The 16763-nt window shown below is 37.2% G+C and overlaps 1 protein-coding gene across 3 annotated transcripts; it reads left to right on the forward strand.

The window, feature by feature from the left end:
• Positions 1-9699: 9699 nt before the first annotated feature.
• On the forward strand, positions 9700-15777 carry LOC140790769 (protein DWARF 53-like). Of its 3 annotated transcripts, none has more exons than XM_073141016.1 (3): positions 9700-11034; positions 13224-13467; positions 13668-15777. In XM_073141016.1, the coding sequence occupies exons 1-3, from the start codon at positions 9851-9853 to the stop codon at positions 15696-15698; spliced, it is 3459 nt and encodes a 1152-aa protein (XP_072997117.1). In that variant the 5' UTR covers positions 9700-9850; the 3' UTR covers positions 15699-15777. The 3 variants fall into 3 exon arrangements, with proteins under 3 accessions (XP_072997117.1, XP_072997118.1, XP_072997119.1); XM_073141017.1 differs by having other exon boundaries at positions 13683-15777; XM_073141018.1 differs by having other exon boundaries at positions 13731-15777.
• Positions 15778-16763: the final 986 nt, after the last annotated feature.

The raw sequence follows: 16763 nt of genomic DNA on the forward strand, positions 1-16763 counted from the left end.
TGAGTTATCAAATTTATATAAGATTATACTGAATAAGTGAATATATTATGGGTCTCCTAAGCTAAGAACCCCATGCAGATCATACTTGCTCATATAAGGTGTGTAACTGTAGCTTATGTTTACAGCAAGGGTTATCTTACTTTCTCTTGCATGGTTATAGCGGAGTTCTATAACTAATTAACATCAATGAACTAGTTCTTTGTCATAAAAAGCATCGATTTATTCTTTCTGTTATACTAGTTTCTGACCTTTTTTTTAATAAATAGAAAGAGGGTGACCAAATATCACCTTTTGTTCAAGGAAAGGGGGAAAAAGAAACAGAACGACTTGTAATTAACTGCTGGAATTTGGGGATTACTGCATAGGTTGCCACATTAGACTGCTTGTGGGATTAATCTTATTATCCACTTGTTTGTTGATAATCATTTTTTTCAGACAAGAACTCATCAAGATCTGAACATCTTAATATTTGGCGCTTCCTCAGCAAAAATTTCATCTGGTAATTCCCAACTCAAGGAAAGAAGTTTAGTCAGTTTCTTATTGTCCATGTTGCTTTTTTTTTTTTTCCTTTTTTCGGTTCTGGTGTTAGTAGCTCATAACATGATCGAGTGAATTAGATCAGGAAATCAATTTTCTTCTTTATGGGGTTATATAGTAATATCTGGTACCTGAAAAACCATCTCTAATATTGGTTTCTTATGGAAACCTTTTAATGAATGATAAAGCTTAACGATTAGCCCATGGAACTCTAGATCAAGGTAAAATTCCCTTTGGAAAATCTTTATGCCTGCTAATCTGAATACATTTTCCTGCTTCCTCACATCTGTACAATAATTAAGCTTCGCTGCTAGCTCATATATTGTCACTCTGTACTCAATAGTTAAGTTTACATTTGCTTGGGAGAATTTATAGGAATTATTATATGAGAAGCCAACATATAAGCTTGTCAAGTTGAAGGATGGCAGCTCAGCTATGCTTACCGGTAAGTGAGGTTTCCTGGTTTTCCTGTTTCTTGAGTTGTTCATGGATTTATGTTCTTGGTTCTGTTCAGTTTATTATGGTGTTATTGCACACTCATGCTGCTAGATAAGATACTGCTCTTCACTAATTTGCTTGAAAGTTATCTGTTGGGCTAGATAAAAGTATGAAGTGGCCGATTAGTATTGTGTTTACTAACTCCAAGCTTCGTATCCTTTCTCCAGAACCAGTCTTAATAGAGCACAATCCCCTTAGAATCCTCATAGGCAAATAAATCGCAAGCTTCTGATACCTAATTCCCTGATTTTCTTGTTTATTTACTCCAAATGAAAGAAGACTGATTGCAGGTGAAGCTCTGAAGTATCAATGGCTTCATTTTGCATAGTAAAATCAAGAAAAGCTCGCCGTACCATTTTACTGTTTTGGAAGGCAAGTTTCATATCCGCGAGCCATTTCGACAATGTTAGGGCTTTGCCAATTCAGAAGCATTCTGTTGGCCATGGCCAATTCATTGCTCTATCACTGTTTCACCCATTTTCAGCATCCAGAGCTTGCCGTGTATAGTGGTACCCTTCATTCTCGTGGTTTTCCTTTGCAACAACAATGGCTTGGCAATAGAATATTTTCTGAATTCTTTCGAGAATATCTATGGGATAGTGAATTAATAATTCATGCATGTACTTTTCTTTAAGCCAAGGCTGCACTGATGTCAAGAATGGTAGATGTATTATCCTCTACTGTAGTGTTATTTGAGGTCCATTTACATGAGAACAAGTGTATCCAGGTTAAGGAACTCATTTACATATTCTCAGACAACCATTCTTACATATATATATATATATATTCTTTCTTAACTGTTAGAGAGCTTTGTTAGTGGCTAATAAACTTTTTGAGATGCTGGTAGTTTATACATCCTTAAGGTAGCTTTCCATGAAAAGCAGAGGCTTATCATCTTGGGTTGTTAAACAGAGCTGCAGTTCCACCTGAAAGGCAGAAATATGACGATGACTGTTACCAAAAAAAAAAAAAACTTTCTACCTGTGCTCTGTAAGGACCTTTCTTTCATACCAGAAAGAGTCCTCATTTTTTTTTTCTGGTGATCTTTGGATTCTACTAGCTAGCTGTTGTTGAGTGTTTCATGGTTTGTACTCTTTAATAAACAAAGCAGGGAGCAGCATGTGAGTTTCTACTTTCCCCTGATAATGACTGATCTTTGAGAACTTAACAACCACTTGAAACTGAAATAGACATCACACCACTGCAAAGTGCATTCTAATGCATATATATCTCGTGTGTGTGTGTGCTATGTACGCAATCTTATCCTCATTGGCGAAGATATTATTTCTAATATTTGACTGTTTGCAAAAAGAAAACTAAATAAATCTCTTATCGACCAATGAGTCGATGGATTTATCCATAATGTGAGCCCTAACCGTGCATCACACTAAGTGACACCAACCTAATAATAGATCCATATCTCATTGGAAGATACCAGATCCAACAGTACAACCCCCACCAACACCTACAAAAACCCCAACTTGTGCAATGTCTGGGTTTATTGGGCAACCAAATGCTGCCACTCAAGCTGGTGAATTGCAACTTTCCTCCCAACCCAACAGCCATGGAAGCATGTCTGCCATGAAATCACAAGCAATAATCCCCCTTCCCACCACTACCACATCCACATAAAGGAGAGGAAAAGTGTTAGGCTACAACTGGCCAGGTATATATATGTATATATATATATAGAGAGAGAGAGAGAGAGAGAGAGAGAGAGAGAGAGAGCCATGACAGCACTCTTCAATCACTGTCCCAGGATTGGCACCACATATACAACTAAGAGCTGCCAGAATTTTGGGAAAAGAAAACTGGCCATGTATCTGCTGTGGTTTAATTGCATTGGTAGTAGCTTAACTGGAGTGGAAATAGACCCACAAAAAGGGAACTCAGCTCAAAGCATGCAGAGGAGAAAAGTCTTCTAATAGAGGCCCAGGTTTTTGAGGACCCCACCCAAAAAGAATGCCGAAAGGGATGTTGACTCTTGGAGCCCCTTTGGAAAGGTTGAGAAAAAGAGAGAGCATAAGATATATATATATATATATTTATTTATTTATAAATAAAAAAAAACAAAGGAGATGGGTAGATTTGTATATACCACCCTACAGTTTGGCAAAATTTTCTTTACATCAACAAAACTATATCTCCTTTGACATTTGATGAATTTTCCACCTGTAAATTTTCCTACAAAAGGTTAGGTACCCAACTTTACAAAGAAAAGGTTCCAAGGCTTATTCATATGCCCATCGGAGTGGCATGTTGAATACTTCCACACCATTCTCTCTCTCTCTCTCTCACTTTCTCTCTCCTTCTCTACAGTAGTGGAGGTACTATCAATCACAAGTGCAACTCTCACCACTTTTGGAGAGTGGGGGTGGAGACTGAAGAGTGGTCCACCCAATAAGCACAAAATTTCTCTCTCCTTCTCCTCTCTCTCTCTCTCTCTCTCTCTCTCTCTCTCTCTCTCTCTCTCTCTCTCTCTCTCTGTATGTCAAGTTCTTTCACATCTAGTCTACTCTTCCAATGGGGGGCATATTCACCACCATGGACAAGGCCATCCATTGCATTATTACTCCTCCATTACTCAAATGGGTTAAGGTATATGCTTGTGGCCTACAATGATTCCACTGGGTATATGCATGCAATTATAGATAGATATAATACATATGTGTTCTTTATACACACATATATTCATATAACTCTATTGGATATGCTTGTATGAAAATTCTCTTGAGTATCTGCAGAATAATTTATGATCATCTTGTCTCAGGCAGAGAAATTAAGTATGTTAAGAAGAAAGTTCTCAATAGAAAAGTAGGTAGCAATCATTCATTCATAAAAGTATAGTTTAATTTTTATTTCTTACTCTCTTCATTCAACCACGAGCTCTTTCCAAACTTAACTATTTACAAAGTGTATATATATATATATATTTATATACGTCCTACATTGCAAGAAAGCAATTGATGTTTGGGTCCATTGAAATGTTTAAAGTTTTAAACCCCAGAATGATGGGCTTCCACTCATTTCACACACCGGAAGAGTTGGCAGACCAAATTTAGATTCTACCCAGTCTTAGAAGAGAAGAAAGAATAAAGGTGGATAGTAGTAGAAACCACCCTGTACCAGATAATTCTTGGCAATGACCTTGAAACAGGAGAAAGCACAAAACATAGTGCAATTATCACACCAATATCTAAAAGATTCTTATCATTCCAAAAGAAAGAAAGAAAGAAAGAGAGAGAGGGAAAAAATGAGCATAGTATTTGACAGTTGACACCCACAAAATGGAATCGAACAAAGACTTATCATTTCAGCATAAATCCTGGCTAATTCCTATTGGAAGTGGAAACAAGTTGTTAGCATAGTGAAAAAAACTTTTTGTGAGGATCTAAACCTTCTTTCCTTTATAGATACAGATGCTTAAAGGAGATCGACAGCATATCTATGTCATTGTACAAGTTAAAAGGCCTGCTTTAATTGCCCATTAATTGAAGAATATGGACAAAATGGAAAGGAGCCCCCCTCCCCTTAGCTAGGGTAGAGTTTGACATGATGCAATCAATAGAATAGTCTTCACAAAGGTAAACAAGTTGGGCTTTAAAGGGGGGTCAAAAGTCTCGGACTAAGAACTCATTTACAAACGAAAGTAATTAGTCTGTGGGACTCCACTGCTCCACCATCCTTGACGTCACGGCGGCAGGTGGTGGATCCGATTCTGATCAATCCTACTCGAGAAAAAAAAAAAAAACACCGAGAATTAATTATGACCTCTCCTAAGTCGATCGATCTTAAATGCAAAGATTTTGCCATTTTTGTCGTGACAACAACAATTACGATCCAAAATTAATAACCTTTCGGATTCGCAGGAGTAGGAGCAAAGGCAGGAGCAGGAGCAGGAGCAGGAGCAGCAACTCGGGTCGATGACCCCTGGGTGGGCTCAAAAGAGCAGGCGTAAGGGCAGACCAGGACAAGAAGTGGGTGTCAAGGTCTAAGAGAGAGAGAAAAAGGGAGAGAGAACTACATTTGCAAGAAAAGGCACCACAATTATTCCACAAGAAAGCAATATTCCAAAGTATTAGATCCCTCCACTCCCATCCTTGTATTAGATCCCCCCTTGCATAAGAGAGAGAGAGAGAGAGAGAGAGACTTATAACTAAGAGTTGAGATATAAAGAGAGAGATTGATGGGCATGTGTACCTTTCAAAGTTGTCTTTCATATCCACCATTCGAATTCCAAAAAGATCCCACTGCCCTCCGAAGTCTTCCATTTAGGGCAATTTTGCATATAAGCAATTCAAATCTCACATCCTTTTAGTTGTTATTACTGTTGTTCTTCTTCGCATATTAAAATTAATATTTAGTAAATTGTTCATCAGGTTGTTCATTATATGCTACTCTACTCCAAATCAGTAGTAAAATTTATATCAATTTCTTATTCAAACCTTATAATTCACTCTTTTGATACTATTCTTATTCTCAAAGCAAAAGATCTCCACATATCTTTCTCTCAGACCCCACATAAGCAGAAGTCTCTGTCTATTCTGAAAACATGTTTATTAAGTTTATTAATCAATTGGAAAACATACAAGAAACTATTCACAGATAGTGTGGTAATTATAGGGATTGACCTAGCTACAATAAGTTGTTCAAACTTTAGAGGACCAAAAACAAAAATCCTCAAGATATTAGAGACATATATATATATATATATATATGATGATGATGATGATCAAACAAAATAAAATTAAATTAAATTAAATTAAAAAAAAAATCCTTTCATTCTCTATAAAAGTTAGTGTACAAACTTCATGATCACTCAAAAGTAGGTGTGCTCATCTGTCTCCCAATAATAGAAGGGGCATGAATGAATGAAGGAGACAACTCCACTCTGCCCTACAAGCACTTGTGTGGGGGAAGAATTAGCATGAGACAAAGAGCAAACCTCCCACTTTTAGCCCCAAAATAGATTGCATGCATTCATTCTTACAAACCCCCTCTCTCTATTCATCTAACTTTTGGGGAATTTTTTTTTTTTTTCAAGTTCTTTTATTAAGATGAATGAATCATTTGCATGGGAAAAGTAATTTAATAAAAGAATATCTTTATTTACTTATACTTGTAAAAAATTAAAATAATAATAATAATCAAAGTTGTAAGAATTTTTTTTTTTTTTTTTTTTTTTTTTTTTTTGGGTGTAGAAATGGAGATGAGGGATGTCCAACTCACAAGCTTTTGGATTCTAAAAAGGGGTGAAGGGGAAGTGTGTGGAGACTGAGTTGGGTGGTTTCTATTCCTTCCCTCTCTCCAGGCCCCCACAAAGCACTCACTCACTGGTCACTACCCATGCACCTCAACCACCCTTATCATGTCAATCTTGGTATTTATTAGTGCTTCTTTTGGGGTTCAAGAAAAAGGGAATAGCATGTCATCTTCTGAATTATGAAAAGCTATGGCTTCCAGGAATAACTAGATTTCTTTCATTCCCTTTTCTTTTTTCTAATTTTTAATATCTCTCGAGATGAAAAAATTTATATACATTCTTAGGTTTTCGCCTATTAACTTAAGTTTTCGGGTTAAGTCGAGTTCTAACATTTACGCCAAATTTTGTTTTACTTAGACTATAATATACTATTCGTGATCTTTGACCAACTCTAAGTGTAGTTTTTAAAGTATGTACTAAAATACTATAATTATTTGTCATTTATATACAAATCACTAATCGAGAAATTGACTTTATAAATAGCTTTCTATGCGAGTTATTTCTCAAATAACTATATAATTAAGGTATTATATCATCTAAAAAGGTGGAAATCGTGTCAACTCACAAAGAAAAAAGAAACCCCCTCTAATGCTGGAAGAATTGATATTTATAGAGCAAAAAAAGCATTTCCTATAAGATAATCTTTTAATTAAGTGATCATTGGAACTCTCCTCCATTATTTTATGTCAAAATCGAAATTTGTTTGATGGTATTAAACTAGTAGGATATATAAATGGTTAATAGCAAACACACAAAGTACTTTTTGTGAGATGCGACATAATCTAAAGTATATATTTATATACTCGAACTAGTAGATAAGATTCAAAAAAAAAATTAAAAAAAATCTCTTCTTGGTTATAAGTGGATTGTTTACTTGGGCAATAATATAAACAAGTGTAGTGTGCTACTACCAGACACGTATAATAAAAATTAAAATTAAAAATCTCAAAGACTCGTAGCTTCTCTCTGTCCAATTTTTCTTCTTACTTTATGCTGCATCAAAAAGCGTGCACTCTTTTTTTTTCTCCCATTTCTTCACGGGATTTTTCTAGCATTTCTAATTTTCTTTTCTTTATTATTACGTATTTATCTGAATAAAGAAATAAAATAGTCACTTTCAAAAACTTTTATATTTTTTAATGTTTTATTGTAAAAGTATACTGAAACAATCCTGACTTGTTTCGTTAATTGACTATTTTAAAAATTATTAGAATTTTTTATTTATTATATATTCAAATAATTAATATAAAAAGAGGGTATAATTTTTTTTTTAACTACTAAAGAAAAATCTAAAATTTTAAATCTAGATAAAATAAACATAGAATAAATCTTTTGCTCTTTTCACTTTTCATATATATTTTTATATTTGTATGCATTTCTGGTAGATTAATTTTTTATATTTAGAATAAAAGTACTAAAAAGACCCCTTAAATTCTCATTTACCTATTTCGACTTAGAAGTAAATTTTCTCAACATATGTAATTACCAAAATACCCTTAAAAGAGGAGAACACCAGCACTGGTATAACAGCATCAGAACCTTTCTTATTCATGATTATGATTACACCCTCTACATAAACACGATAACTACTCTCTAAAATAATAACAATAATAATGAAATATATTATTCTTCAATCAAAACATAGTGAATTCTATCTTTAGAGAAGTAGTAGTATATGATATTATTAGATTAATAGAGCGGAGGGTAAAGGCGTAATTAAATTCAACTTCTGTCTTTTTATGGGTAGAGCCAAAAAGGGCTGCGGTTAAGTGTGATTGGAGGAATCGGAGTTGGGGCCCAGATTAAATAAAAAGGCTTTTGGGGGGCCGAATCGAAAAATGGTTGGCTTTCATGCATCCATCTCCATCTCCTTCCTTCTTTCTTCCTTTGTTTACCAAACTCCGCACGTAATCGGATTTCTGGTCGTGGAATAACTTTTTAAACTATATTTTAAATATATTAATATAAAAAAGTTTAGGAAGATAACGAAAATATTATTTCATATTGTATAGTCTTTGTCATACTAAGATAAATTTGTGTTTATTAATGTTATATAAATATTTCATTCTCATTTCCTTGCTTCAATAAATTGTAATTTTACTATTATACAATTGGTAAGGAGAATATAATAGAAAATATATAGAGAGAGAGAGAGTGAGAGAGAAACAAAAACACAATGAATACTTGAAAGAAAATATATATTTTTTTTTCTTAAATCATGGATGAAAAGCCTCATGTTTGAAATTGAATTTGACACTCGTAAATAATTGCTCCAGATCAAAATTCCACTGGTGAGAGAGGGGGGGGGGGGGGACCTATCTCGACTCATCTTTGGTTGGCTTCACATTTATTAATAATAGGCGTTCCAAGTTCTTGTCCTTGAGTCAAATAAATGACTTAGTTAGCTGAACGAAACATAGAAATATACAACGTTTTACAAAGTCTTAACATAAACCATCGACACGTGCATTACGTGTTGCAAATTTTTTTATTTTTATTTTTTGAAAAAGAAAGAGAAAAGCTTTAGAGAGAGAGAGAGAGAGAGAGAGAGAGAGAGAGAGAGAGAGAGTAAAAGTAAGTAACAACTTATAAAGCTAAACTTTGCAAAAATTGAGAAGTGAGATTTTGGAATCTGGACGATGAGATACTTCCATAAAAAGTGGGCTCCGAGATGGTCCACAGCACACACAAGACAGGCATTTGACACGTCGGCGAGGCTATCTAACAATTTCTTTTTATCAGATTCGAATCTAGGGAGAATGTTTCACGAGTTTCTTTTTTAAAAAAATAAAAATAAAAATAAAAAAATCTGGAATTTTTTTGTAATTATTTTTTATTTTATGTGTTGGTATTTATGGAAGGGTTATAAAATATGATAGTCTTGTGTGGTTAGATGAAGGAAGGGGAGGAGGGAAGAGCACTAAAAATCTATCACAATCTGGAAAAGGGATTCATTTCAGGTCCAACTTAATCACCTCTTGCTCTTGGCAAGCACTAACCGTCGTCAGCAGCACTATCAGGTCGGCCCCACCTCCCCCAACCCCAAGTGGCAACGCAGTGGACTCAGCATCTCCTCTCCTTCTCAATAATGTGAACCCAAAATCCCAAACCTAGAAAGAGAAACTAATGAACCAAGAGAAGAAAAGAATAGATATAGATCGATAGATAAAGAGAGAAGAAGAAGAAGAAGAAGAAGAAGAAGTATTTGAGCTGCTCTCTATCTGGCTACGGAAAGCTTTGGGTCCCATCACATCTCACCCATCTCTCTCTTCCTCTTCCTCTTCCTCTTCATGAATAAATATAATTAAGACCACCCTCTTCTTAGTTCTTACTTCAGCTCCCAAAAATTTTATTTTCTTTATATATATATAAATATAAATATAAATATAATATTACTTCTCCCTCCGACTAGTCAGTCGACTACTACTCTACTCGAACAACGACGACGACGACGACTCTCAATTTTATATAAATCAGCCCCTCGAGATTTTTATAATCTGCGTCGAGGGGGGGATTATTTAATTGGTTGGGGTCCTTATTGTATATGTGTCCATGCCGACGCCGGTCGCCACCGCGCGCCAGTGCTTGGCCAACGATGCTGCCGCCGCGCTCGATGAAGCGGTTGCAGCCGCGCGGCGACGGGCCCACGCACAGACCACCTCACTCCACGTCGTGTTCGCCCTCCTCTCGACCTCCTCGGCCACGACCTCGTCGCTGCTCCGGGACGCCCTCGCGCGCGCCAGGAGCTCGGCGTACTCGTCGCGGCTGCAGTTCAAGGCCCTGGAGCTGTGCTTTGGGGTGGCGCTAGATCGGCTGCCTTCGGCGGCGACGGCTGCGCCTTCGCCGGCGGAGGAGCCGCCGGTGTCGAACTCGCTGATGGCGGCGATTAAGAGATCGCAGGCGAATCAGAGGAGGAATCCGGATACTTTCCACCTCTATCAGCAGCAGTGCTCCGCCGCCTCCAGCTCCACCTCGTCGTCTTCCTTCTCGGGCGTAAAAGTTGAACTCCAGCAACTGGTTCTCGCGATTCTTGATGACCCCGTGGTGAGCCGAGTCTTCGGGGAAGCTGGATTCCGAAGCTGCGACATAAAACTCGCGATTCTTCGCCCCGCCCCGCCGATTCTTCGATTTCCTCGCGCCGCCCGTTGCCCCCCGATGTTTCTATGTACCTACTCCTCGGGGGACGAGTTCGAGGGCAGGGGATTCGCCTTCCCCTTCGCCGCGCCCGATGGCAGCGAGGAGAACTGCCGCCGGATCGGCGATGTTCTCGCCCGCCGAAGCGGCGGTGGAAGGAACCCTATGCTCGTCGGCATCGGCGCCGGAGAGGCCGCTAACGACTTCGCCGCGGCCGTCGAGCGGCGGAACTGGGCGTCTCTACCTCCCGAGCTTCGCGGTTTGCGGATCGTGAGTGTTGGATCCGACTCCGATGCGGTGGATCGGATCGAGGAGATGGTGGCGAAGGCAGAGGAGCCCGGATTGGTTGTCAGTGTTGGGGATTTGAAAGGATTGGTGGAGGAAGAGGAGAAAGGAGGCAGCTTGGTGGCGGAGATAACTAGGGTTTTGGAGGTGCACCAGGGGATGGTTTGGGTAATTGGGTGGTCGGCGACGTATGAGACTTACATGAAGTTTTTATCCAGGTATCCGTTGTTGGATAGAGATTGGGATTTGCAGCTGCTGCCTATCACCGCTGCTAGGGCTGCTGCCATGGGAGGTGGATCCTTCTCTAAACCTCAGAGGTGAGTTTGTTTACTCCTTTTTAATCTCACCTGATGATCTATAACTCCTTCTATTTGATTAGTTTTATATATTAGAACCTTGTCTTATTGTGTTTGTTTTGGTTAATCGTTGGTGGAATAGTTAATTGCATATAAACAACGAAATGAAACCCTTCCAGAGCTGAATTTGATCCAAGTCAAAATCAACTTGACTACGGATTAAAGTTATCCATATTATATTTGAGCCATGTTTTGTTCCTTTAAAAAAAAAAAAGTGAGCAAACGCTCTAGCAATCTGAAGACACTTGGTTTCAAGATAAACATCTGAAAAGTATCTAATCTCAGTAGGTAGAAGGGAAGAAAGTTCTTCATGAGAGTGCCTATGGATATCTTTATGAAGCATGTTGGTAAAATGGCTTTCTCCAGGTATCATGTATCAGCTAATGGGACAAGGTTACACATATCTTGACCTATAATGGCAAGAGCTACGTGTACTGGGATGTTGTCATTTTGTAAGAAGCTCTGAATATTCAGTTGTCTTATATGATACCAACCACTGCAAAGATATTCTGAACATAGAGCATGCTACAAAGTTCCCTTATCTTGTTCATCTTGTCATCATAATTCTGAAAGATAATCTATAAGAAAAGATAAGACAATGAATGAAAAATCCCTATATATGTTACATCTTTCCGTTGCAATTTTCAACCACAAAGTTCACATTATTCTGGGGATGTATTTTGCCCACACACTCAGGTATACTAAAATCATGATTATCCATGTTGGATTACTTGCCATCTCTATTTCTTAAAGAGAAGAAAGGATGGCTGGAGATAAGCAGTTCAGGAGTCGGTACAACTATGTGAAGCAAAAAAATTAAAAAATTAAAAAATTAAAAAAAAACTAATATTCTATGAATTGAAGTAGCAATTCCTGCAAAAAGAGAATCTTTAGAGTATGGAATTAATTACCTAGAAATTTATCTTGTTCAGAAATTGTAGAAATGATTCAGAAGACAGTTTGTTAGTATCACAAGAAGCACGAGATGGAGCAATGCAAAGTTTCCTGGCTACTTGTAGTCCACTGTATTATATAATGGTACTGCATTGTAGTGGTCGCAGTAAGTATTCAGTACTATCAGAAGTTGTTAAGTACTAAACTTATGATAGATATGAAACAAACTTGGGCATCTCTGTAGCAGAAGAAACAGAGCTTTTGCCCATGTATTGATTGATTCTAGATCATAAAAATCTGTACATGAAATAATATTTCGGCAGATTACCTGATAGATCTAGAAGGTTGGCAAATTGTCCGGTCTCTTGACAGTAAATTTCATGATAAAGCAAAATCATAGCCTTAGTAACTGTTTTTGTTTTGTTTGTTAGAACTGGCATACTACTTATTTATAGGTCGGAAAGCACATGCTAGAAGATTTGGAAGTTAGAAGGCCAAGTGATGTTAGTCTATTTCAGATGACTGCTCTGCAACCTTGAGCAGTGCATAGTGCCCTTGGTCCTTGTTTGTTTGATTTTGTGATCAGATTCTTCTTTTACTCCTCCTAAAATCAAATATTCTAAATCCAACTTCGTACTTGATTCTTCTTCAAGCTTTAAGAAATTCTAAAGTTAGTATGTTTCCTTATACCTGATGTCCAGATCAACTGACATTAACTTGGGGAATTCAAAAGAGAAAACATAATTGAAGTAATCAAAGTAATGGGACTAGGAGAGATATTGAGATGATGCAGATTGCTAGAATTAGTTTCTACTATGGAAGAATAGTCGCAGACTAATATTGAAGGATAAATCTTTGACCAACCTCTGATAAATACTAATAGAAAACCTAAGATGAACTGATAACAAAATAATAAGTGGAACTGGAAGAGTATCAAGAAATATTTTCAACGACAACTAATTTATGAGTATTTTTCTTTCTTCAATTGATTTGCATAGAAGTGAATTCCTTCTTTGTATTTCTGAATTCTCATATTCTCACTTGTCGAAGTATAAAACAATTTTATCTGTACCATGCATGAACTTCAGAAATGGTGTGTTAATCTAGCATGGAGATGTTTAAAGATTTGGCCAATCTCATATTGTTGGTGGCCTAGTTCTCTATTTTTTGCACTGATTAGTGTACGTTTGTTATTAATGATCACCACCAATTGCAATAATGGAACCTTATAGTTTCTTGTTCCTGGTTTCCTATAGTTTGATGGACTCGTTTGTTCCGTTTGGGGGATTTTTTCCCGCAACATATGAGTCAAAGGGTCTGCTGAACACTCCTCATCCATCGGTACACCGGTGCCAACATTGTAATGACAAGTATGAGCAAGAGGTTACAGCTATTCTGAAAGCACATTCAGCAACCATTGAAGGCGAAGACCAGACAAATTTACCTTCTTGGATGCGCAAAGCTAACACAGTTAGCATGAAAGGATTGGAAGCAGCGAAGGTGTGTTTCAATTGCAGTGTATAATTTGTCCATCTTCTTATTGGAGATTCTAGCTAATATTTGTCTGCATCATCTATAATTAGTAGTCTGGAAACCTAGGATCTGAGATGAATTCTTATTAGACATCATAAATGCTTTTATTCTAATTGAGTTCATCAGTGTGCATAGTGTCAGTCTTTGTATGCGTAAGAATCGTGTAGTTTTCTACAGTGCAGGCTAAAGATGATAAATCAGTGTTGAATTCTAAAATCATCAATCTGCAGAAGAAATGGAATGACCACTGCCAACGCCTCCATCGAGGCTGCCAAAGGCTTGAGACAGATAATCACCAGCTTTTTCCGCAATTTGTTGGTCTTCCTTGTGCTTCTGATAGGGAGAGAACAATTGTCCAGAACAGCAATGCTGATGTAAATCAGAAGCAAAGAGACATCGCTAATTCACTTCCTATGACAATGGGTTTACAGAATACTACAACAGCCACCCAGAGTATATCATTGCCTTTAGTCTCACAATCAAAGAACAAGGACTTAATGTCCAACCTTCAGCTAAGAATTTCAAAAAGTGAACAACTTGAAGGCAGGGGTTTACAATCTCTACAAGGTAGCCGACGAGATTTCCACAATATAGAAGATCATGCTTCACCATCATCTGTCACATCTGTCACAACAGATTTGGTTTTGGGCACTCCTCGTGAACCTCCTTCTAAGGAGGAGAGCCCCCGTCAAACATATAAAGAACATCCAGAGAAGTCTGGTAACATGCAAGCCAAGAAGGATGCTGAGTTAAACAGAAACATTCCACAACTCCTTGTACAATCTTACCCTTGCTCTAAGAGTTCCTCGGTAAAGGGCGTCTATCCAGTCTCCCAGATTATAACTGCAAAATCTTCTGCTGGTCTCTCTGCCTATGACCAACGATGTCTAGCTTCATCCCGTATTCTTCAAAAGCTTGATCCAAGCAATTACAAGTCACTCTGTGCTAGTCTCCTTGAAAAAGTTGGTCGACAAGAAGAAGCCTTAAGTGCTATTAGTCATGCTATAGTTCATTGTACAGCTGGTGAAAGGCGCCGCGGTGCAAGCCTGAAAGGAGACATTTGGCTCAGTTTTCATGGTCCAGATAGGGTTGCTAAAAGGAGAGTTGCAGTGGCACTAGCAGAATTGGTGTGTGGAAGCAAAGAAAATTTGATTTGCATTGATCTTAGTTACCAAGATGGTGCATGTCGTCTTAGTACTATATATGGCCAGCAGGATATCAATCCTCATAATGCTGATTTCAGAGGAAAGACAAATGCTGATTATATAGCTGGGGAGGTAAATAAGAAGCCTTGGTCGGTCATCTTTCTCGAAAATGTGGATGAAGCTGACTTTCTAGTTCAGAACAGCTTGTCCCATGCTATTCAGACTGGTAGATTTCCTGATTCTCATGGCAGAGAAGTCAGCATCAATAATGCCATCTTTGTGATGGCTACAAGAACCACAAGGGGAAACACCTTTACCCCAAGGATCGATTCTAGTAACTTCTCTGAGGAAAGGATTCTCGCTGCTAGGGGATGGCAAATGAAGATATTGACAGAATCTATTCCTCTTACTATTAGCAGCAGCCCGAATAACAAAGTATCTGTTAGCCCAAGACAAAAATCAAGGAGCGACCAACCATCTTTATGCTCAGTTTTTGTTAGTAAACGTAAGCTGAATTCTTCAGGAAGCCATGATAAGCAGCTTGAATACTTGGGGACATCAAAACGGCCGCACAGGTCATTAAACACATTCTTAGACTTGAATCTTCCAGTAGAAGAGATCGAGTCAAATGATACCGACAGTAGCAGCAGCCATGAATACAACTCTTTATCAGATAATCCAGAGGCATGGGCAGATAACTTCTTTAAATTGGTGGATAAATCCGTAAACTTTGGCCCTTTCGATTTTGATGCACTTGCTGATAGTATATTGAAGGATATTAGTAAGATCTTTTGTGACACGTTCGGCTCCAATTTTGTATTGGAGATCGATGTGAAGGCTATGGAGCAGATACTTGCTGCAGCATGGATCTCAGAAGATGGGGAAAGTCTAAGTAAATGGTTAGAGCAAGTATTAGGCAGAAGCTTCATCGAGTTGAAGAGGAGGTACAACCTTTTGAGTCCTGCTATTCTTAGACTTGTCGCTTGTGAGGATGCACTTATGGAGGAACATCCGCCAGGAATTCTCCTCCCTTCTAGAATAATTTTGGACTAACTATTTAGAGATTGTTGTAATTATTTGTACAATGTAGCAGTAGTATTTCCTATGTGAAATAAGCATATCCGGTTGATCATCTCATTATCTTTTCTTGGGCTATATTCATGTTAGCATGTAAATTCACGAGCACTTTGTGATTATGTGCTTCTTGTAGAATTAAAACTGTACTTTACTTTCCTTCTCGTTTTCTTCCCCCCATTCAAGAATGTTTCTGATAGCTTTTTATCTTCAGTTGCATATTGTAGTTTTGTGCTGCTGCACCATGAAACTTATTTTGTCACCTCTGTTGCTTTGATTGTACTTCACAGAGCTTCCTATCTCCATCACGGTGTATCCTGGTTCATGACAACAAATTATTGTTGGTACTTGTCTTTCCACTTCATATTGCTCTGTATTGATTAGTAATTTGGCACCACCAGATGCTACAGTATTGGTTGCTATCAGATTATTAGTTTATTACTAATGATATCGTATGCCTAATCTTTCTGTGAAACTTACACCCAGTTTGTATGTAGAGAAGAGGAGACAAAATAATTTTTTTCTTATTTGAATTAAATTTTTAGGAGAGAAAGGGAGAAAAAATAGTCTCTAAATGATTACTTTTTTTTCCTCTCCAAAAGTAGCGAGAAAAGAAAAAGAGAGTAAAGAAAGCATAGATGTTTTATATTATAACATTCCAAGTATACCTCTATTCTATTCTAGTAGTTATTTAAATACTTTGGATTCTATTAATTATCAAATAATTAGATATTATAGCTTAGGGATAATATAGTTAGTATACATTACTTTAATTTTATTTTTAGAATTTTATTTATTTAAAAGAGTAATTTTATGAATCTTATAGCTTGTCCTAATTCATTTTAATAATTAAATATTTGATGAAGGTATAATGATAATAAAAAAATTTATTTTCTTTTTTCTCCTTAAACTAAGCATAGTAAATTTATTTTTATCTTCTCTTCTCTCTTTTACATTCAAACAAGATGAGAGAAAATTACTCTCTTTTTTTTCCCTTCTCTTCTATTCTTCTCTATTCTCTCCAACCAAACATAGTGTAAAGTT

The sequence above is a fragment of the Typha latifolia genome, chromosome 6 (genome assembly GCF_019914945.1).
Source record: "Typha latifolia isolate L0001 chromosome 6, TyphaL0001v2, whole genome shotgun sequence".
Lineage (NCBI taxonomy): Eukaryota > Viridiplantae > Streptophyta > Magnoliopsida > Poales > Typhaceae > Typha > Typha latifolia.